We start from the raw sequence: 24,635 nt of genomic DNA, 5'->3' as shown, positions 1-24,635 counted from the left end.
TCTGGTTGGGGCTTAGCTCCGCTGTGTTTACCTCAGCACACAAAAAAGAAATTCACTTTTCAGAATGGTCAAAAGAGCAAATAAATGATGGGAGTGACATCGAGGCCGGGGTCAGCTTTCCAGATGGAGTTCCATGTTATCAATATCGCTTTGGTGGGGAAAAAAAGAAAGGCTGCACTTGGTCCTGTGCCTGCCGTGCATAAATACAATCATCCACCTTCACTGGTTGAGTAATGTTTGGCTCCCTTTTCTCTAAGAATCAGAATAAGTCCACTTGACATAAAGAGCAGCATCCAATAGCTCACGGAGAGTGATTCTGAAAAGGACGGAGGTGACTCGCTTTCCTCCTGGATTGTTACTGTATAACAAGCTTGTCTCGACAATGTATTCCTAGGCCGTTGTTGCAGGCGACACACGGATATCACGGAGCGGTACCCAAGTCCCTCTGAGGCTGGGTTGGGGTGTGATGATCACAGGGGGATTGGCAAACTGTTGTGCCGGGTCCCCTGACACTCTGAGAGAGCAGTCAATTAAAACATGAAGGAGGAGGAGGAGGACGGGCGCTCTCTCCAAAAACTAAAATAAATAAAAGACAACGGAGTGAGATGTAAAGAGTTTTCTTGTAGATCGCCGTGCGCTGCGTCTAAGTCAGAGCCCTCTCATCCGGAGGGGCTTTGAACCCCAAAGCAGCATGAACGACATGCCTAATTTGCAGCTTGACGACACATTTCCCATCAAACCCTCACAGGTCTGTACATTAGAGGCCACAAAATGGTGCAATACCACGCTCACCACGATGTGTCCCTCTCTCTGTGTAATTGTGGGATTACATTTATCTGGAAGTCTGTGTGTCCTTTCTTTCTGTTTTAGTGATTTGAAGGGAATTATAATGTTTCGTCTGAAGTTTGTATTTAAAACGTGTACTGAGAGGGTCACCAAGTTCTACACACTGAACAACAAAAAATGTTCATAACTTATGGGGTCATTTTGTAGCAGAACTATTTTTAAATGTGTATGTATTTAGATTTGAAAATGTGTAAAATAATCTCTAAATGTGTAGTAAGATTGGTCAATGTGTACAAGAATCTACCAACGAATAATCAGAGTCAGTGTGTGTGTAATCAGATTTGTAAATGTGTAAAACAAAAATCTGCAAATCTGTATTGAGATTTGTAAATGTGTAGTTAATGAGTACATGATGTTAATGTCTGAAAAGTGAGATTTGCAACTCAGTAATGCTTCTCAATTGGTCGTTTTTTTACTCGTATCTCGCATGTGGCAATTTTCAAATGTGTGTGTTACACATCTCTCCACATACATTTGCAAATAGTTCTGCTACATTAATGGCCTCATAGTAACCGCCTTCCAGAACGACACAAGTTACTTCCTGATGCGCCCCCGCTGTATAGGATGACCTCATTCCTCTGTGCTTCTTTTAGGGTTTGGCTCAAAAGCAATCTTCTGGTTTAGGTTAACATACAGTAACTAATTGGTTCAGGTTAGTGAAAACACACAAACGTTATATATCGTTGCCGAGCATTTGCTGAAATAACTGAAGCCGATGAATGAGGTCAGTCTGCATTTGAAGATTTCAAATCAAAATCAAAGTCAAAATCTGTGTTAGGATATGAATACAAGAGAAACTCTTTACAAGTTAACGACAAACCTCCTTCATGATGAACTAAAAATGAGCTAAGAACATTAGCACTGATGATGTGTCCGCTAGTTCTGGAACATTTTCCACAACTTTTTTATTGGAGACATGTAAAATGCTCTGTATAGGGGATTCCTATAGATACTTAAAAAGTGACTTTTAAATGATTTTATTAAATGAATAATATTGCTATGCTATCTGATAAAAGGCTACAACAGCAGCTTAGTGAGGCTGTGCTTACAGGCACAGGCCTTCTTTGAGCTAAATGCTAAGCTATCGATGCCGAGGTCTTGGTTTAGGGTGTTATGCTAACATTTGCTGAATAGAACTGAACACAAAGTACAGCTGAGGGTAATGGGAATGTCATTCATTTTACAGGTATTTGGTAACCATGAATGTCTGTCCAAATGTATTTTACAGACAATTCGAACAAACAGACATCTCAGACAATTTAGAGATGGATGTTTTTGAACATTTTTTAAAAACAAAAACCATGATGAGCATGATTTCTATTGTTAATGTGACGTCTTAGATGCCCTCAGGGACTCCCACAATGGCATACACGACCATTGGAGAGTACCAGCGACAGGCGCATGTTGTCAAACAGTGGCAGTTTTAAACACGTGGTTAACGTGGCTACTAGGTTAGCTTTAGCAAAAGATGGTGTTTGTAACTGAATTAGGTTATGTACGTAAGTTCAGTATGTTAAGTAACTTAAAACAAATCGGCGTTAACGTGGTTTCACGGGGGACAAGAAGCGTTCTGGGTGAAAGTCATGTGTTTGTTTTTCCCTCCTGCCTGTACTGACCTTGTCGCTCTTTACACTGCTACTATAGTGACTTTATCCTTTGCTCATGTCATAATTACTACGACCCAACAATAGACGTTGATATGGGTCATAAAACGTTGCTTGCACAGACATCCTGTACATCTTTTGGTTGAATGCTAGAACACTGACAATTGATTTGTATGTGATATGCCCCTCAGTGTAACCACCCTCATCCTTGATCTACTCTCTATTGCCACCTCGGTGCCAAGCGTTACTTAAGCTTCACGTCATTTCCACTACATTTAGAATATAGCACATTTCAGCTGCTTACAATCTTCATTCAAACGTCATCAACGTGTGTCATGGACATTTTGTCCCAGGACTGCAGGATTATAAGGCCTGTCTCTAACCGTGTTCCACCATTTTGCCCCTGATTTTCTCACTGTTCCTGCAAATCAGTAATGTTAGAAATGCCCAGCTGTTTCTATCACGCTGCTGATACCAAACAACAGGTGCTCTGAAGAAGAGTGACAAAGCCTGCAGCCGTTGTAAAATGAAGTGATTAGCCATCTTAATTAGCTGTCGTCTTTGGCCCTGGCCTTCTCTGCATGATGGAAAGTTGTGCTCCGAGGATCAATAGGGAGTAAAACAACAGCCACCCACCAGCCTCCTCTTAATCAAGCTTTCCTCTGCCTGGTAGCTGAAACACACAGAGGAAGCGAGGGTGGGCAGGCTGTACTGGGTAAAGGACACTGTCTGCCCTCACTATTGGCATCTGTTAAGCTCATTATTCATTCAGTCAATAGGCGTTACACTACTTACATCAACTTTTGTTGAACTCAACGCCTTTGACCTCTTCTATGATCAATAGCAAAGCAAACTCTACTCCAATATTTAATTGGATAATAGAGGAATAACCACTTTAGTCTTTCAGTTTCTCCAAACCTTGGTATCCAGGTCGTTACAGTTCCTTTAACTGTCCCCAAGCCTTAGTCCTGCTGAGTGCACGTATTCTACCACAAATGTGTTTGCTGATTGGCCAGGGCAGAATGTGCTGGATGGTGCTGGATCTGCATTTCCCTGCAGTATCAAGCACCCACTATCTAGACAAAATATCTCGGAATCTCGTTGATGATTGTTTTTCCATCACATTTGCAGTTGGTGGATTTTCTTTGAGCCCAGAGGATTATCCCTTTACGCTGACTCCACCTACCACCATCGGGCCACAATTGAACTTGCTTCATGCTCCACAGAGGATGAACCTTACTGTGTTTTAATGTTATGGGCTTGGTTATTGTCCCACAATATATCAGCTCAAAGAGAAAAAGATGAATAATGGTCCTGGGGGGTATCCATAGTATGTGAGACTGATTCAGTTTTACATACAATACTGTATGTGCCACAGACTGTTACAGTTTTGTAAGTTGGTCAAATTAGTCTCCAGACACGCTAATAGATATACGACAGTATGTGACACATTTAATTGCATAAGACTTGAGCGATGAGGATTAGAACAGAAGTTGTACAGTGGTCACACGGTAGTCCTACTGTAGGCACAGCTTGAGTAAATAATAGTTTGAGGATAATCATGGGTATTTTGGTATATCATTTGAGTATTTCTTCGTGCGTAGTTAAAATTTCTGTTTAAATGATATTATGGAGATGATATTTCCATAGGAATTTTGCCCTGAAGTCAAATTGCAATGCACAAGAAAATTATTTTTACAAATTAAAGTTTTGCAAGATAACGCAACATTTTTAGGCAAGGCAACAAAAACATAATTTTTTTTCATCTATCCTTCTAAAATACCCAACCCAGTATCCTAAAAATGATATTACTATACAACGAAACTGCACCCTTAATTGCGTTAACCACGTTTCGTAAAGCTTGGTTAACTTTGTGAATTGAAACAAAACTAAACAAAAAAAGCAACAAATATGACTCGGTTAGATTAATGCAAGAAAACTACTTTTTTAAGATTGGTAAAAGATTATGGTTTGGCTTGAAAATGAATAAGTTTGTGAAGTAATGTTTCAATGGTAATGATGAAATGGTTTCATGTACCTCTCCCGCGTACCTTTGGTTTCACACGGTACACAGACAGCGGCCTCCAGGGTGAAAGTCCTGTGTTTGTTTGACCCGTCCGCCCGCCCTGACCTCCTCCCCATGTGGACTCCCGCAGACATTTTGTGATACATTAAGAACAAACGTAGTCTGGGAGAAAATATGTTTCCATTGAAATGTAACTGACGAGGCAGTTTAGCTGTCTGGGAACGTCATCTTTAGGAGACCAGGCTGAAATAACACGTGAAATTAACAAAGTAGCTAAATTGTCAAGTTATTTAATCAAGTTGCATTACATCTAATAACTAACACTCCCAAGAACCAGTGCCATTTATTGCCTGCTTTCAATTATGTTGTTAATACTTTGATGCCACATTTAATCTTAATAAATTGTATCTAATAACCAGGTGTTACTACTTTCTACACTGCTAACCGCTCTATAGCACTAGTGCATTTCATGCACCCCAAACACGCGGGAGCACTGGCTGCTGGAACCACTGGGCGAGCTGTCCCTGGCTTGCTCCGTCTTGTTCTACGCGGTGATGTTCTGCTTGGCCGTGGCTCGGCTGTGCTCCCCTCCAGGGGGGCTCATTTGTAAGACTCCCTCCCTGCGCTACTCTAAAGCAAGAACCACATGCTTACATGTGGCCCTCAATTAGTTTTGTTACTGAGCAGCTCAGAGAGGCCGCACTGGAGGATGCACTACAACGAATGACTGACACATTATTGTTGGTAGCCAGAGGAGATGGTGACTGTTGTTGTGGAAGTCTCTGCATGATGAGGATCTAGTGCAGAGCTCAAACTGCTGGAGCTGATGCTGAACTCTGTTTTGTAAAAACAACTGCAGTTTGGATTTCCTTGACTTGAAATAATAGTCATCATAAATAATATTGTTTTGCCATTTTTATTGACTTATTTATTTATCTATTTATTGTGCAGTGGCGGTGCTCTTCTGCCCCAAGTATCTGCATCTTTTCCTCTCAGGCTCCAAAAGCCTCCAGTAATAATCACAGTTTTATCACTTAGTCATTTCTTTCTCAGCTACTTTCCCACATAGTTTGATGCAAACCCATTCACACTGCTATCAGAGACAGATGAGGTGCAAACATCTCTTCCTTCCAACTCCACTGTCAGAGGTTACAATGGGGTAGGTGTGACTATTGTCCTGCTGCTGACAGAGGTAACCACCTGGAGTACAACACAAGCCTTCCATGTCTACAACAGACGGCTTAGTGTCAGAGGTACAAAGAATATTATAAAGATGTATGTTTATATTGAAATCTTTAATTCAGAGTGAGATTTGCTCACTCAGCATTTTTCTCTCCAATTTGTACAAAGGGTTAGAGCTCTGCACGTGTGTATTCTTTGCTGTGTGATGACCTTTTTTGCTACAGTGTCTTGGAGGATGGAACAGGGTATGCTATTGGAAAAGATGTCGTGGAAAGCAATCTCCCATCATCAGGGAGGGAAAAACTGTACTCACAGGTATTAAATTGACTATTCATTCATGTGTATGTAAAAATGGCAACCGCAAATCCAATATCAACATCCCATTCTAAGCGGCACAGTTTGACTGTCAACTGATGCTCTGCACCCCAATCAGGGATTGTCGGCAAGAGATTAAAAGATATTTTCCTCTTCAGGCGGAGTAAATTGGTTTTGGATTAAGGCTGATTGATTGCTGCTGAGGTATACGGCAGTCTGTTTGAAATGCTCAGTTCTGAACACACAAGTCATTTCAGCCCAAGCTACTCAAGGAAATCGCACTGGATGGAATCGATAGATATTATGTAGCAGTTACCAGCATTGCATTGTTCAAGGTTATCATCAAAGGCTTGGAGAAATGATATTATATGATACCGAATGAGTTTGCATTAGTGTAAGATACAGATAGAGAGCTTGTGTTAAGATGTTGTCAGTGTGTCAGTGTGTGTGTGTGTGTGTGTGTGTGTGTGTGTGTGTGTGTGAGCTAGCATGTGTAAGGGCATTGTTGTATTGACTGGGAAGGACTGTATAATTTTACTGGTTCATTAAAAGTTGTGGCCACCAGGGGGCATCGATCAGAATGCACTCCAGACAAGATGTTCCTTTGAGAGGTTTATTGACAATAGTCAAACAAGCAATTGTGTGTGTGGTTCTGAAACAGACATACAAGAAATAATAATTAGTAAAAACCTCTATACAACATTGGTTTCTAATTAGGACACACAGGGACAGAATACAGGCAGTGATAAACAGGTCCGGGACTCCTACAGTCACCACTTAGCAAACAAGGAACGAGCTACTAACTCTCAGAATAGATTACCGTGCAAATGACACAATATAACACTTATAACTACATTAGACTAACACCAAACTTTACGTCTACTTACTGGTTGTTTGCACGCACACAGTCTTGAAAGTCAAACTCCGAACAGCCACATAAACTCTAATCTATTTACAGACACGGCCGTCATTTCGCGCCGCCTCTCTCGTTCAAGCCTTTTCACTAACTCAATGCCGTTAATATTAGTCCGCGAGCAGCTGACTGCCGTCCTCTTCCGCAAGGGGCGTAGTGCGGTTCCTGCTCGGCTGCTTCTCCGAAACCCGTCTGAGGTCGTCCTTCGTCACAGGCATCAAACATGAGTTTGTATTACATATGTCATTTCCGTATGTAAGTGTTTATGGATCAAGGTGTCTTGGCAAAGGGAATAAAATGGACTGCAAATGAGAGCGTGCTTCAGCTTGGCTCTACTGTCTCCATGTTATACTTGAACTGGCCCGTGCTGGGATGTAGGATTTCAGTTTTAGTACCAAAACACTGAAAACTGTCAATACCACTTACGAGAATAGAACAGAAATCATTCTGTTTCCTCTCACCAGTGTGATACCAAACTGCCGTGCGGGAATACGGAAAATTTGCATGCAAATTTTTTGCATGACAACTTTGCATGGCGGGTCCAGTGTGCATTGCACTGATCTATTTTCATCAAAAACAAGACAAAAACAAAGAAAGCTTTTTTTGAGAGAAGAAAAGGGAGTCAAGCAGTAGCTCCTTCATTTCCTGAGGAAGAGGAAAAAGATTCTGGGTTCATCCAACTTTGTAGAGGCGCATGGAACATGGAGCTCCTCAGGCAATATTTTTGGATCACCGTGGAACAGTTTGAGGGGATGCTCACCCCTCACATCCAGAGAAAAACACACCAACTACCACCAATCAATCAACCTTCAGCAACGAGCATGTTTGAGGTGAGCATTTTCCTCCATTTCTCTTCCAAATGTTAGATAATTAGTTGGGCTTGATTTGTTTAAACTGCCTTTTGCTAACCATAATGATATTGTTGTCTTTGTGTCGCTCAAGAAAAGTTGGTGTTCACGTTTTCACTGATCGGACATAAAACCAATGCTCAGGTATTTTATTTGTTCTGGCATGAAAATGATTAAACAATATCTACCGCCGCAGAAATTGAGTTAGATTAATTGTGTACTTACTGCCACTTACTTCTAGTCTAGTAGTCTCAATGTACTCAGGTTGTGCTTCTTCGATGTTCTTGCTTTGAACTCCCCAAGTTATGGAGGTTTATTCATACCACAATAAGTGAGGGAGAGGTAAAGAGGAACATGAGTTAGTACGGAAGTTCTGAAAGCTCAACTCTTGGCTAATTCAAAAATGGGCAAAGAGCAGGTGGCAACCTCCAGTTTTGAAAGGTGAAGCCAATATTGAAGTCTCTTAAAGCTGCATTCTCTCTAGTGTCCACCAGGGGGCGACTCCTCTGGTTGTATAGAAGTCTATGAAAATGACTCTACTTCTCTCTTGATTTATTACCTCAGTAAACATTGTAAACATGAGTTCATGGTCTCAATCTCTAGTTTCAAGTCTTCTTCAATACAGCATGATGTTCATTTAGTACATTAGTAAAGCAGGGTATGCTTAACATTCGTTAACTGATTGGCGACGGCCAATATGCCGAACTCGAGGATTCATGACCGCAGTCCACAAACCAATGGGTGACGTTAAGCCAACTACGTCCACTTCTTCTGTACAGTCTGTGGCAAAGAGGTGGATTGTCGGTGGAGCTGAGGCGGACCCGGGTGATGCAGCAGAGGAGACAGCTCGCATGTTGCCTGCTAAACAATGCTATGTTACAATGTCAACAATATGTTTAATGCTAATTTGTGTGCAATAAATAGTCATTTGTTTGCACAGTTTACTGATTCGAAAGCACGATGTATTCATTTGTATGCACCCCATTATACCTCCCGGGTTCTCATAGACATGTGTCTGCTCCTGAGATATTAATAGAATATAATCTAATTAGTTATTTGGTTATCTGTATGAAACCAGAACAGACAGACCTTATCCATAAAAGTGTACAGCGCAGACACCTTTCATATTTGCTCATATTTATTCTTCAAAAGTTTTATTTTCCTGTGCTGATTTTGAAACAGGCCGTTGCTATATTTTCCTGCAGCTACAGTAAAGTCTGATGTCTTGACCTTGAGGTGAGTTTCTCGATAACATATTCACAACATTCTCGACTCCAGTCATTTTACTGGTGCTGTTTTGATGTCCACCCTTATTCAATAATATGTACATAACTTTGATTTGCATTCATTACTCAGAGGTCCAAAGGAAAAAGTGATTGTGATGTTCCGATCAATAAGTCCTTGAATTATATATCTGTCAGAATGTAGGGATGAGAATATATTGCCTTTTTTATATTACTCTCTTTTCTTTTATGTTTGCAAGATATCTACCAAATAAAATGAATCACGATCTCTTTTCAACAGAAGTGCCATCTTAACTTCAAATATATTTGATCATCTATGACATTATTTATTTACAAGGATGAGCAGGTGGATTACAACTCATCACATGATTACCACAGAAATATAGTTTTGATGATAAAGACTTGTTGGTTTCACACAGGACATAACAGTGGTCTCCTGGTTTGACAACGGCCTACTGAGCCAATAGAGGCAGAGTAAGGCCATACCACGACTGACAACAGCCATTTAATGGGCCGACAGCATTCTAAGTGGATGCTCTGAAAACTGAATAGCATGTTCTGTGGATTATCCAGCTAAAAACGGAATCTGTTTCTTACACCACTAAATTGCATGCCTAAACTGGTTCAGATAAAATCAAAACAATCTGCATGAATAGAAACCACCAGTTTGGTCCCTTTTACCCCTTCAGAGTTGGCCTCCATTTTACTGGATGTTAACTATTTATAATATCTGAAAATGCACTGTGCAAGTTCCTCTTGTGTTCTAACTAATACATGTGAGAAACAAGTTTCAAGGTGGCAGAGTAAGCCATGATACAGACCTTGATGGCACACATACAAAACAGGAAGTGGACCAGCGTGTGTAGGATTTGGTGGCATCTAGTGGTGTGGTTGCAGACTGTAACCAACTGAATACCCCTCCACTCACTCCTCCCTTTTAAGACTGTCGTAGCGTGAGCAGTCGAGGGCAAAACCGTGTTAACGCTGTTTGCTTGCCTCAGAGGCCGTCCACACCATAATAGAAGTCAGACAGTGGCTGGCGGTACCTCGGTTTCACAAGTGTGTCGGAGAACATCGGTGTCCTTCAGTGACCTAAAAATGCAAAAGGCTCTTTACTAGAGCCGGTGTTTGGTTTGTCTGTTGCGGGCTACTGTAGACTCCGTGAAGAGGACCCGTTCCCTATGAAGGGCTCTTTCTAAGCGAAAACATGATTCCTCGTTTCAGGGGATTAATAAAAACATAACTATGAATATTAGATTAGATTTCTGATAATAGACCCCCCTGGAATGCTACACACGGGCCCTTTAATAAACATTCATTTAGACATGGGCACAGTATTAACAAACTACATTCACCATTGCAGATTTGGTCAATATGGAGATCAGAGGAGCTTTGAGAAGTTGCAGGCTCTATTCTTGTGTTGAGCACGGCGAATAGCGCAGCCCTCGTCCCTTGACGTGGAGATTCCAATCCAGTGGCGTATCGCAGTCTTGGTGCCAAGAATGAGTGTGTCTGGCAGGGTGAGTGTGCTCGGAGCAGGTCGGCGGCTCTGTGCACCAGTGGTCTGTGATACTTTGGTGAAGACACTCCCATACAAACCTCTTCACACAAAGGCCTACTCTAGTTTTGTTGTATTCTAATAAAACAGTTGTAAAATTTCTTATAAAACAGTTGTATTCTGATGATAACATTAATGCCACAGAATGAATATGAATGAGCATCCTGTTCTGCTGGCCTTTCCTTTACTCTGGTGACTCTCTTTACAGCCATCTGCAGGCAGCAGGTATCTGTTCCATCTGCAGCCTCTAATTGGAGTGATGTTACACGCTGTCAAGCCACAATTACACAAGACAGATCAACAAGCACCAATGTGGTGAAATAACCACAGAAACGTCTGTGCTTACATGCGCATCACACTTGTCGGTCATGATTCATTATCCTACATGCTTTTTAATGCATTTTAAATCAACAGGCATGTTGACACATTAAACACTGTTCATGACACTACAGTGAGATGTGAGGCTGTGAGCAGCAACATGATGTTATGGAGATTGCTGGGTTTGGTTTTTTACACATCTACTTGGATCGTTACCAGGATCATGTTTATGGTGACGGTCACAATAAGTCTCCCATAAAGAGTCACTCTGTCATGACGGGGAGAGCCCTGTGCTTAAAGGGGGTGACTGTGAACTTCATCCACACAACTAGAGCCCTGAGCGCCCATCCTGGTGGACATCAGGTCTGAAGTGACAAAAAATGTGGCTGATGACGTCAATAGATGGCTTATTAAGCTGGCACAGTGATTTCAATCGTAAACGTTGTTTTAAGAGTACGCAGTACTACTTCTGAGATTCCTCCAGATGAAGTCAGTCCATCTGTGAACCCACATAAGTGTTGTGATGTGTGTTAAGTGAGATGTTTGACCTGATTAGAAAGTCTTCCTGTAACATTTTGGGCTCGGATGAGCTGTTAAATAAAACACTGGGGTGGTGGGCCGGCTTCTGGGACTCAAGCCCTGAATGTTTCCTCAAAAGCCCCGATTCTCTTCAGTCTTTACAATACTTTGTGTCATTTCCCCTCAGTCTGTCTGACTGGAACAGCAAATGAAAGGAGCAAAGGTTCCATCACTGGGGAAATATTGCCATCAGTGTGCACAATAACATTGTCTTAGTATTCTATTCCCTAGAGAAATCTAATACAACTAAGTAAATGTTCTTCTGTTCGTCTAATATTCAACTCTGAGTATTGGACAGCACATTATTAGTTAAAGGGGTTTTCCTGTTCTGATGTGAGGGTCCTGGGACAGAGGATGTCGTATGTGTACAGATTGTAAAGCCCTCTGAGGCAAATTTGTAATTTGTGATCTTGGGCTATACAGAAATAAATTGAACTGAATTCTCTAAGCATTGTTTGGGCTCCTCGATTTGCAATTAGAGCAGCCCAGATTATTATGGCATGGATTGAAATGTAGCAGATTTGTCAGCAAAACATTCATTCTGTGAACTGTAATCCAGCATAGTGTAACAAAAAGAGGTTTCAAGATTAGTGATGTTGTTTATTCCTACTCTGTCTATGTATTATTTTTATGTAACTTAGTAATAATATCAGACAATGGTTGCCTCTGTTTTGGTGTGTGTGTTGTGTTCTGCTTTCAGAATGAAGAACACAGTTGGAGAACAAATAGCATGTATAGCTGCTGTAAATGGGACCCCCCGGACCCTCCCAGGTTTGGGCCGAGCCCCCAATGTTAACCACGTCTTGCTCCGCCCCTGCTCAGTGTGTGGATTGGTTTCTGCCATATAGTCTTTGAATTCACAATGTTGCACTGGATTACTGATCTGTATGAATGAAATAGCACAAATCATGTCCGGTTTCTCCAAAAGCTAAAGCCCTTGCTTCTCGTTGATTGCTGTTTCCATCTTCAGAGTCAGACAGAACGAGACTGGGCTATTACCAGAGTCCCAGCTCTCTGAGTGCTGCTGTCCTCCTTTTATATTCTGACTAAATGAATAGGCGCTTGAATTAAGTAATCTCCATTAACTCTCAGCAGAGTTATAAGAAGGGTCAATACTCTTTGGCCCGGCTATTCTTTAGATTTGGACGGCTCCCTTCTGACCCATTATCGAAGGTGATTCCCCAGATTTTTTTTTTGTGGAAGGATGACTCTGGAACTTAGCTCTGCCACTTCTCTTCCTGCCAAAAGACAAAATTGGCCTGCGGGGGAGAGGAAAAGTTGTCATTAAAATTACGTATCCCTTGACCCCACTTGAAGGTCGTATACTGGCAGCAATTACTGAGTGTGACTTTAAGGAGAGGCTCTGCTGGTCGTTAGTGTAGACAGTCCCCCGGCTTATCCCCCTGGGGCAAAAGAGAGTGTGTGTGTGTGTGTGTGTGTGTGTGTGTGTGTGTGTGTGTGTGTGTGTGTGTGTGTGTGTGTGTGAGAGTGAGGGGCTGGAGGACCAGAGTGCAGTATCCAATCCTTAAGCTCCTGGTTGGCCTGTGAGGGCTCCACTATAGGAGGAGAATGGCAGCAGAGAGGTGCTGGAGTGTCCTCTAGTAAATGTCAAAACCCTCGATGAGAAGACTCTCTGAAGGACAGACATCTGAAACGTTACTGATGGGACAAAGCGCTCACATCTGGTGATCATGACAGCATGATATCAACACTATACAGCCATAACTCCTTTCAGCTGTTAGTAACACCTGCTGTCTGTGAGCTGTTTCTCCAGAAAATCCTCTGAGTCATTTCTCTCATATGTTTTACATGGGGGGGGGGGGATGATTTTTAGAAGAAAAAGAAAGGTGGGTAGAAAAGAGAAACAGCCAACGAAGTAGACAAATACTTAAAGTTCATCAACAGGAAAAAAAACTTTATGTCAAACTGAACGCTTGAAAGTTTAACTGACAAACAAAACAGCACACACACACACACACACACACACACACACACACTGTATTGATTTGCATTGTCATCTCTCTGTTGATGTGAAAATCAATGGTGGAAGTAACTCAACTATTCACTCAAGTAGTTTCATTTACAGGTATTTTCTACACTACTACCCTTCTACATAAAAGGACATGTTGTACTTTGTACTCTACATTTATCTGACTAGTTTCTCTGTTGTTGTGTTGCCTCTAAATATTTTTAGGATTTTTTACGACGTATCCTCATACGGTTCATATACCTTACAAAGAGTTATGAGTTGTTGTTCTTCTGTGTGTTTTCACCACCACAGAGTTACTCTTAAATACTTGATGACACCCCATCACAAATATTATTCTATATGTCACCGTAAAAATTTTGTTCTTCTTTATTACATGCAAAAATATGACATTACCATTTCCCCAAGTGCTTTCTGTTGTAGCACTCTGGCTAATTAGATGGGTGATAGGAGTGGCACTGATTGACATTATAAAAGCTGCACTATTACCCCCCCCCCGCCCCCCCCTCTCTCTTTCTCTCTCTGTTCAAAGTTGCCATCAGAGGAATTATTTAAGAGAAAGAAGATTCTCCCCTGACAGATACTATCATTACAACCCTTTATGGAAAGTGCTAACTTACCTTTTTCTCCTCCCTTTCCTCTCGTTTTCTCTCTCCATCCGTGCCTCTCACTCCCCCAACGGGTGAAAAAAAAGCAAGGAGAGAGGAAGGAGGAATAGAAAAGTGAGTGAGCTCTGTCAGCTGGAGTGAGTGCACTGCTAAGTCTGGCTACACTACAAAGGTTAGCAGATCTGACTGTCAATAGTGTCTTGTGGGTGGGAGGGGGGTGGAGGGAGGAGACGTGGGGTGAGGTGCTGGTGGGGGTGGTTGGGGGGGCGATCGCTTTGAGAGAAAGAGATACTTTGATATTTCGGAATGTTAGAAGGGTGAACGTGGAGAACTGGAGGTTGGGGATCTAATTACCAGGCCATAATTGGGGGCTGGGGAATAGGTTGCCGTCCTCTCAACTCGCTGCAGATCAATTATGTTAAGAGAACATCTGTAAGTAGAGCTTAATGAGGTCCATTAGAGCAACATGCGCTGCCTTCCCTAACGGTGCTTGTCAGCTTCTTGGATGAGCTGGAGTGTGCTGCTGACTGGGGACCTGGTGGAGGGGCTTAAATAGGAGAGGAGGCTCCACTCTCCGCCGCTTCTTTCTTCTTCCCTGCCAGAGAAACTAGAGAGACGCACAGACGAGACAGGGGTGAGGAAGCAGCAAAAGAGGGGGGAGAGAAAGTGAGAGAGAGAGAGAGAGAGAGAGAGACGACCTGTGAGCCGGGGTCCGGGACGCGCAGACAGCCGCTGGTGTGGGGAGCCGAGTTTTAGGCTGATTTGACAACCTGAGATCCTGTCGCCAAGTTTTCTTTAAGACAACCCGGAGTTGCACGAGCTCCGAGGGAAAAAAGTTGCCTCGTGGACACTTTGATTCAAAGTGAAGAGGACGGAGAAGACGAGCCCCGCTGCAGCGACCCCCTGACTCTTTTGTTTTGGGCATCTCTGGCTGGACTTGTAAAGGTACGTGTTCGGTCCCGTTGTGTGTTTCTGGGCTTTTAACGCGTAAAGTGTCGTCAAGACATAAACACCACCAGCGCACAGCGTCTTCATCACCTAGTGCCCCCCCCCCCCCCTCTCCATCCGCTGTTCATCACACGGCGCGCTGGTTAAACGAAGCAGCCGCCGTCGGTTTTTTGTGGCGCAGATCCCTGCTGTCATTTTATTTCTTCATTTAGAGACGCGTGCAGAAGGTTGAGGTCAGGTACAAACATGACGAGCTTCTCCTCCGCTTTCTGTCCGTGTGCGCGCACACGTTTGATGGTTATAAACAGGTGCGCGTGTCCTTTGGAGGACTGGATCCGCGCGCCGCGATCTCCCTCCATCCTCCACCGCAGCCGTGTCTCTCTTCCATTCACACGGGAAGATGAATAACCGATCGGAAGGGCACCGGGAGAGAGGTGGCAGCCCCCCCCCAAACACACACGCGCGCTGCAGAAAATTGCATGATTACCGAGATAGGCCGCCTTGAAATAATTCAATCCATGACAAAACCTAATTACTGGCAGGTAATACCCTGTCAGCTTTAATGCATCTCATCACTCATAATGGCGCAGAGAGCATTTTATGACCCATCTCATTATCGCTGCGTTTTAGGCTCGAGCCGCATGCCAACTATTGACTTGTATCTCCTCCTCCACAGCCTCCCTCCCTCCCTCCCTCCTTCTCCCTACCAGAATATTCAAGGGACTAACTTCCACTTGTCTAGGCCGCGTGTTGGAACACTGAATGGTGCGTATATATGCAACAGGTGTGTGTGTGTGTGTGTGTGTGTGTGTGCGCGTGCCCGTGGGCCTTGCTGTGGTCCCAAAGTATGCAATAACAAGGCACAAAGAATAATCCCGTCCTCTTATTACCGGAAACATTGACATAACGGCTGTGGAGCAGAGAGGCGATCATCGTCGGTGGAGCCCGGGACCTCACATGACGCCCGGGAACGCTGGAGGAAGAGGAATCAGTGACCTTGATTGATCTAATTGTCGTGTTGTATCTGCGCTCTACTTTTCCTTTTTCTCCCACTCATTGATAACAGAAACACACGAGTGACTGACTCATACGCACTCATTGTTTTAATGATAAACTCATAGTCCTATTCGAGTCAAGTCTAACACAATGTGCCTGTGTGCGCGTGACTGTACCTCCGTTTAACTCGGTCTGGACTTGACGCTGTTGTTAACACTGAACAACCACGTCAGCAGGTGTCAGAAGGTGCGTGTTTTATGTCTCCTCGTGAGGTGCCCCTGAACGCAGCATGTCCACCTTAAATTCAAGACTAAACTTGTCCTGACGTTCAGACCGCTCTGCGCGCGCCTTGAGACAAACTGTGTTCCTGTCTAATATAATGAGCGCCGCGCGCACCCGCGACTCCAAGATTAAAGGACGTTGAGGGGGGCGGAAATGGGCGTTCCAGGGACGCGCACGCGATGCATGCCTCCGTCATATAGTGGAGCGGCTTGTAATAAGTGAATGACCTTATCGTGGCGGTGTAATGTTTCTCCGGAGAGGGATTGGGTTTTTTTGGAGGTAATAAAGCTCGGCTCCCCCCCACGTCTCTTGCCACTCTCGCTGATGCATCGGGGACACCGGCCGGCCTGAGCCCCACGCGCACTCCTGCCGCACGCTCACACCGCTTGAACACTTGTAGCCGTCTCCCACAAACCGGTTCGCTCTGACCCACGTGGAGCTCATTCCATACTGAAGAGCGGCGCGGCGCGCGATGTCAGTTTGGTGAACTTTTTGCTGCTGTTGTTGTTTTTGTCCCGTTCAGAGGAGCATCTGTAGCTGGAGTTCATTCTCACTTCTGCTTCACTTGTTGACAAAGGTGAGTGCGCTGGAGAAGCTTCCTCTGCTGTAAACGTCCTCCGTCACCAGAACGAAGCTGGGAGGGTGTCACAGATAAACAGATAGACCGGCTATGTGAGTGAATACAGGGGAGTCGTGGAAGAGCAGGTTTAATGCTTGGGAAGGGGGGGGGTGAACCGTTCCATCGGTGCACGGTGCCCCGGTGGCGGGGCTACGTCAAAAGCGCTGATTAGCGGAGCAGCGTGCAGCAGCAGCCGCTGCGTGTAGCGGGGTTAAAAGGTGTGAGCTCCGCGGAGGGGGAGAAGCGTCTCTCCCTTTTTGTCGTTCTGTCATTCGCTGTCTGCGTCTCTCCGCGCGGCGATGTAAAAAAACGTTCTCTCACGCGCCGTGTGACGACCCGACGGCAGCGAACAAGCTCCTCGAGCTCCTCATCACATCCGCCTGCGTTTTGTTGCCCCCCGCCCCCCTTCACCCTCCCCTCCCCTCCGCCTTCTTTTCCTCACTGCTCGCTGGTCGCCGTGCTGGATTGTTCCCTCTAACAAAGCGCCCGATCCCAGCCTGCCTGCAGACAGCTGCTCTCCGGGACCAGGCGGCTTTGCGGGTGTTGCGTGGTGAGGCGCCTCAGCGGGTTCAACAAATGCAGAAAAGGGAGAAAAGTTTCGGTAAGAACGCTTACTTTGCGCTTCGGTTTGTGTGTGAAAAATGGCACGTTTCGCGCGTGTGCGAAACGTGTGTGTGTGTGTGTGTGTGTTTAGCGTGCTCTGCGACGTTGCAAGTTGCAGCATCTCTCTCCGTCGTAGAGGGCGACGCGTCCAGATCCGACCTGCTGCTGCTGTGAAGCCGGTCGACTCTCCGCGTTATTCCGCTGATAACCTTTTCATCGGGACATCACGGGGACGTGCTCTGATGTCGTGTCGGTTGAGAGGCTGCTTGTCAAAGCCGCATGGCAAATTGAGTCTCTGTGTTCAATCCCTTATTGGCCTTTTACCAGCGCTCCGCTGCCATGGCAACAGTAATTAAACTGATAGGGTGAAATGTCAGCATCTCTCTGCCGCCGAACAGCTGGGACTGAAATAGCAGCTCCGCTCCGTGCCCCTCGCCATCATCCTCCATCCGGCTCGGATGGTGATACATGTGGCCGAGGACGCGCGGCGGCAGCAGCATCAGCAGCCTTGAAGTCCACAATGAGAGAGGGAGGGAGGGAGGATACAAGCCGGAGCACAAACAAAACAGATATGATTAGGGCTCCGAGCAGCTGTGATTCCCTTCATGGAGAAAACGAGGCTTTTGTTCACCACTTCCCCTCGGCAGTCGGAAGAGCGAAGTGGTCAAATTCCTGCCATGCTTCTTCTTCTTCTTCTTCTTCTTCTTCTTCTTCTATTGTCCCCCCGTCTCCCCGGGTTGATTGCATAGTAAAAAAGGGGGGAGTCTAAACTCTTCCCGCTTTTGGTTTGGTAATGAGCAGCGGGACTTTGTCGTGTTAACGAGGCCCGGACGGATCAGTGCCGCTGAACGGACGCAGCCGGCCGAGCAGCCGCGCTACAAAATCCAGCCAATTAACAGATGAACAGCGCCAACGCAGGGAGCAGTGCGACCCGTTCCATAGGCTCCGCAGATGATTTATCACCAAACATATAGACTGTGTGGCACGTGACAACAAGTGATCTTCATGTGTACTGATAGATTATTTAATTTCAGCACTGTGCCAGTGTTTTGCATGCTTGAAGCCTGTTTAACGCGACTCAGTTAGTTTGAAAACATTTGTTTTTTTCCTACTTCCAGGAGTACGAGTGTATTTATTTACAACATTGGAATAGAAGTAGAAAGTTGCTTGAGGACGATGAGCATCAGGTTCCACATAGTGTAATGTTGTCAATGCAGACTGTTCAGAACACACAGCACTGACAGCTGACAGGATTTGTACAACTTTACTGCACGTTAACTACAATCAATGGAAACCACTGGTTTCTAGGAAGAAAGACAAAAATACATCCCAAAAAAAGTAAAACACCACAGCATCCTTTACCTTTACCAGCGGTCAGGCTTTGATTGACACTAAAAAGTGTTTGTACTAATGACACAGCGAGAACTTCTTTGAGCTAAAATAGTGAAATAGAAAGTCCAGTATTTAAAATGACTAAATCTAAGAGACACCGAGCGTGTGTGCGTGTGTGTGTGTGTGTGTGTTGAATGGGGCACAAAGGGGAGTGGGGGTGTGCCTCTCCTCGGGGAATGGCAGGAGAATACTAATTCCAGCCTGGTGCGAAGCGGGATAATGGGGCTCGCCCCCCCAATGGGCCAACAAAGGCTCTCCACGGTCAGCTCAGGCCAAACAATACAGGCTGCTGTAAAGCTCTCGCCTGTAGCCACGCCCCTTTAAACACAGAGGAGGTCAATGTAAAAAAACGTGTCCTGGCAGAAATGTGAAACTGTGGCTTTGTGTCTGTGTGGGCCTCGTGTGGGTCTCACTGCACTTCCACAGGGCAGCTGCTGGTGCTGGTCTGTCTCTTCTTCTGGCTGTTGTTTTACAGCGACTATGACACTGACTGATAAACCACATTTTTCTAAAGTGTTGCTTTAATGCCTCTTTAAATTAGGATTCATTTGATTTATTCTATTAGCGTTATCTTCCATAACAACACTATGGACGTGAGTTACAATGAAATGACCTCCTCACCTGTTTTTACCAGATCAGATCTCAAAGTATTCTCCATGTAAAGTGCAATGTGTGTGCGTGTGTGTGTGTGTGTGTGTGTGCGTGTGCGCTCACAGACCAAAGACTACATCCTCTTTGAGTAATGTGCTAATCAGTTAACGTTTCCATGACAATTAAAGTCCAGTGCTCCTCATTTCAAAGGGTTTGTATTGAAGGTAGCGCTGGTGTGAGAGATGTCCTGCTAGGGCTCAGAGATGTGGAGAACATCAAATATCTACATGATTCTGACCAACTGCCTCCATATTGCGGTGATATTGTAGGGTTGACTGTTGGTGCTTTTACAAAATGTACACAATGAAACTTTGAATAAATACTGATCAGTAATGTGGATATAAAATAATAAAACAGCTGGTAACTTACTGTAATGCAGCCTTTAAAACCAGGAAGAGACGGCACTTCTGACACATTAAGATACACAGTATGTATACTGTATAGTCTCATATCAGGGTATCCGTACAGTCATATTACGTCTAGTATGCATACTGCATACATTTTTGGACTGCACATAATTGAAGCTTTTTTTTCCCTTTAGTACGCTGGACTTTATTTTTAGTACACTTAGTGTGAACACTATTTGCTCACAATCAGTGTGTAGTTCTTAATTAAGACACAGCTAAACTGAGACTTCACTGCCAGTAAACTTGCCTGAGAAGAAGTAGTTCTGTTCCTCACAGCTCGTTGTACAGTTCGCAGAGGAATATCTGCAAAGTCTACCAACTTTTTCAGTGTACTTTATTTTGTCCCTCAAACCCCTCTGAGAACTGTGTTGTCCAGATGCTGCTCTTTCATATAACATGGCTCCAGACCCACTGTTTAAGAATTGAATCAGTGTTTTTGTTACATTTGAACATGTGCATTGCCGACATGCAGTGTATGAGACCTCATGTGCTGTGTTGCAGTCCAGGTTAAAGTCTCTGTTTTTTGACAATTAGGAAAGCAAAAGATATCGTCTACGAATGCTCGTTTTAACTTGTGTCTTATTTAAATAGTTAAATACGTGAATATTGTTCTGACTTTATACTGCTGCTTAAAGATCGAGGAGCACAATGAGAGCATGTGAAAAACTGTTTTGTTCCCATTATCCATCCATCACTTCACTTATCAACTACAACCTTTTAAAAAGACCTCATGCATGTTAAACAGTATTGTTAAAGCCTCACACTCCTTTCTTTGTCATTGGAGCTTCGCCCTGTCTTCTTTTTGGAAACGTTCTCCTCGTCCGTCAGTGCGCTGGTGTTGGACGAGCGTCTGAAGCCTCTCTCCGTCTCTCTCTCTCTCTCTCTTTCTCTGTGTGCTTCTCACAGGTATACAAATGCTCTCCGTCCAGCCGGACACCAAGCCAAAAGGCTGTGCCGGCTGCAACCGGAAGATCAAGGACCGCTACCTGCTGAAGGCCCTCGATAAGTACTGGCACGAGGACTGCCTCAAGTGTGCCTGCTGTGACTGCAGGCTGGGCGAGGTGGGCTCCACGCTCTACACCAAAGCCAACCTCATCCTGTGCCGGAGAGACTACCTACGGTAAGAAAGACGCCGTCTGGGCCACGTTGGACAAAACGCCGCGTGCCATACAGATAACGCACACATGTGGTCACAACATTTAGAGTTCAGGTTGAGCTCTCTTTTATTTTGTGGATTGGAATAAAGCCCGTTTCTATTCACAGGAAGGCTTTGGGCTGTGACCTGTGGCCTTGTTTTAAAGTGTCAATCCTTAGGACTTGAGCCCAGGTTGATTTAGTGGAAACAGTGGAAGTGTGCAGAGTTCAGCAGTCTGGGGTCTTTTTGTTGATGCATGAGCTCCACGTGTTCAGACAGTAGTTTTTGTGTGTATACAATCGAGGAAAACAGTTTGTAATGCTGCAAATACATATTGGAATACGTTCAGTGGGATTGATCACATCCGTCAGTGATAGTGACTTAACAGACATTTATTGAGATGAAAATCTTCCAGATTGCCATTTTAAGGCTTCAAAATTTGTCACAACCCAGCTATTAGACCGTTGCAAATGTATGCAAATTATGGTATGGCATTCAGAGTATTTAATCAGATACATTTTTGTTCCTTGTGTTTTATTTTTACTGTAATATTTGTATTATTAATATCATTATTTTTGGTTTATTCAGAAAACACTAATATAACATTTCTATAATTTACTCGCCTGTTAAAGTCTGAAATTGGTTTTAAAATATGGTGTGTCAGCGTTATTTCAGGAAAAGCAGGGCTGTTTGAACATGAAGAAATATTTGGTGTCACTAATTGCCATACAGAATTTTTTTTAGTTTTTTTTTAGGTTATAGGTTATATAGGTTAGGTTGTCTTTAAAAAAAATACAACTTTGAAATATGGCAGCTTGTGAGTGAAACCGACAAAGCCTATGAGCATGACGAGAAATAAATATCCATGTTAACTCTAATGTAGACTCTCTGACATTAGGGGTCAAGAGGTTACATCAAGAATGTCAGTTATTCTCAAAAGCATCACAATTAATAAATAAGTCCGTTAACAAAAGTGACAACAAACCCGTTACAGTCTCATCCACGTGTCAGAGGAGACTGGGACATAAATGCAACGAGTCGTTACAACCAATCAAGATAAGGATCCGCACTATGGATCTCTGGATTGACAGAGCGATGCACCAATCGGATCAAGCGTAAGCCTAACCTATGGAACAGCAGCATGTCATTGTGACTGATAGGATTAACTCCTACGTTTCCTTCTGTTTTTATCTGAATTGAATTTATTTGCTGGAATAGAGTTCACTCACCTGTTTATTCTTTGGAAAAGATTGTTTTTACTTCCAAGAAATAGAAGTTCAGCTCTTTCTATTTGCAGTGCAGCGTGTTTTGTTGTTTTTTGCATCTTTAAGAAACTCTTTAGTAATAAATGCGAGTATACTATATGGTCAACTATATGAGCCTTTTAAAAACAATTTAAATCCTTATGTCCAATATGAATCAACCTCATTTCCCAAAAGTGATCAAAGGGATCATCTCTCCTCATTGACTGTCAATTTGAACACAAATCAGTATTTCTTTTTGCATTGCTGGTCAAGAAGGAGATTTCTTTCCTGTCCTTGAGCACAGCATCATTTCTCAGTGTTGTGGTCGCACTGAGACCTGGTGGGAGACAAACAGCCGCTGGCTTTACAGTAGTTTACATAAGAATGTGTAGTTTATGGAGGCCTGGCACATGTAAAGCTTTCTGCAGAGACTGACACTGATTTCTGTTTGACCTCACTTCAGCTGGACAAAGGTTCCAGACATTCGGAACTGGATTTCTGAGAGGCTTCTGTGCTGATGTTTAATGTGACATACTGTATATATGTATAAATGGTACTTCATATAATAACATTGTGACAGACATCTCTTTATTAAAAACACAAATGGATGACAGTAGAGATGTTCCAACATGGATTCCAATGTGACAGCACTGCGTTAAAATGTAATTTATTTATCGAGTAGTTTCAACCATCCCAAAGCCTTTGACGCTGTTACTGTCACCTAAAACATTTGCATCAAAAACAGCCAACGTTAACTAGCCGTCCTGCTAATTTCAACACAGATTTGTTGTTGACATTATCGTAGCATTATCATAGAAATAATTAGGGTGCACAAGAGTGTTACAGCACAGGTGTGTAGTATTAGTTTGCACATGTGCAGTAGCTATCAGGCAGCGAGGACATGTGTTTCTGTTGTTTCTGTGTAGTAGACACTTCATAATATTGTATGGTATTGTAGCTGACACAAATCATTTTAGAATCGAATCAATACAAAACAAATCAATTATTAATACATGGTTTATAGACTCAATAAGTCATATTCTTAGAAAAAAATGAATGTAGAGGACGCTTATACCTAATGTAAAAAAAAATCTGCTGTCAAGCTAATGTATGTCGGACGATGTGTGTGTGTGTGTGTGTTGGTTGCAGGCCTTGGCACACTGCTATGTGCTGCACACTCGCATGCTTTGAGGAGAAGCTGCTGTGCCAGAGAATACATCCAAAAGGTTTGGAGCCTCACTGCTGGATTATCCACCCACAGTCAGGCTCACACTCACACCGGCTCAATGTGCAACCTGGTGCTGGTGGAACATTTGAGACCCTTTTTTATCATAAAGTATGTTTCCGTCTATGCACCTTTCACATGTGACCAAAATGAGTGAGCCTAATGCAGAAACAGCTGCAGCTCAGGTAGCTCTTAAACGTGTCAGCGTTTCTCTCACCATCCATTCCTTGGAAGGTGGGTCAATGCCGCGCTCGCCCTGTCCACATATTGAGAAAAACATCGAACTGCATCTTGCACCCACTTTGTGTGACTGAGGGGTAAAATGTGGAATAAAGTGTCAATCAACACATTAGGTCAGAGGTCGGGGTCTCTAAGCCAAACCCCTATGTTTGAAGTGTTGTTGAATAGTTAGTTAAGATGATCACACTTTCTTTAGATAGCAATCCGAGTCTTAAAATACTGCGTATCTATTGTGTTTAGTCGTCATTTCCCACAAGCCAAACACCACGGTGCTTACTCTAAATGTCTTTACTGGACTTGTTGGCTTGTACAGAAGCTTCCGTCAGCACCACAGCTGGTGGTCAGTCTGATGCAACACAATAAGACAGAGAAGCAGGTGTTTCATGTTTTGTTTGCAGTGTTGATTTGAAATTCTACTGATGCAAAACTCCTGCTCTCTTTGTGTCCTACAGACCAATACACAGACCACGTATTTATCTCCACCCAGTGACAACGCTCACCTTAAAACAACTGTTGCACTGGGTGACACTTTCATTCATGACCATGAAAACGCTGTAGTTCATTTTGACTTAATAATACTTACACCGTCCTGCTGCTTTAATGTATTAATCGGCCACGTAAAATAGTATCCAGCTAACGCACCATTTACTCCTGATTGAGTAATGTTTGCTAAATTGTTTTTAAAATAACGTAATGCAACAAGGTGACGCAACAACGTAATACAACAGGTACAAATAAAAGTAACCTGAACGTAACAATGTAACGTAACAATGTAATGTAACAACGTAACGCAACAACGTAACGCAACAACGTAACGCAACAACGTAACGCAACAACGTAACGCAACAAGGTGACGCAACAACGT

The 24,635-nt window shown here is 43.6% G+C and overlaps 1 protein-coding gene across 4 annotated transcripts in view; it reads left to right on the top strand.

The window, feature by feature from the left end:
* The first annotated feature begins 14,698 nt into the window (after positions 1-14,698).
* The window catches only part of lmo3 (LIM domain only 3), a 49,159-nt gene continuing 39,222 nt past the window's right edge, over positions 14,699-24,635 (top strand). The window contains exons 1-2 of one of the 4 annotated variants that reach the window (XM_031869825.1): positions 14,699-14,973; positions 20,833-21,046. In XM_031869825.1, the coding sequence (XP_031725685.1) occupies positions 20,841-21,046 (206 nt within the window). In that variant the 5' untranslated portion in view covers positions 14,699-14,973; positions 20,833-20,840. The other 3 variants (XM_031869826.1, XM_031869823.1, XM_031869824.1) reach the window with 3 other exon arrangements.

The sequence above is a fragment of the Anarrhichthys ocellatus genome, unplaced genomic scaffold, assembly GCF_004355925.1.
Source record: "Anarrhichthys ocellatus isolate YVR2014 unplaced genomic scaffold, GSC_Weel_1.0 scaffold49, whole genome shotgun sequence".
Lineage (NCBI taxonomy): Eukaryota > Metazoa > Chordata > Actinopteri > Perciformes > Anarhichadidae > Anarrhichthys > Anarrhichthys ocellatus.
This window is presented reverse-complemented; position numbering and strand designations above follow the sequence as displayed.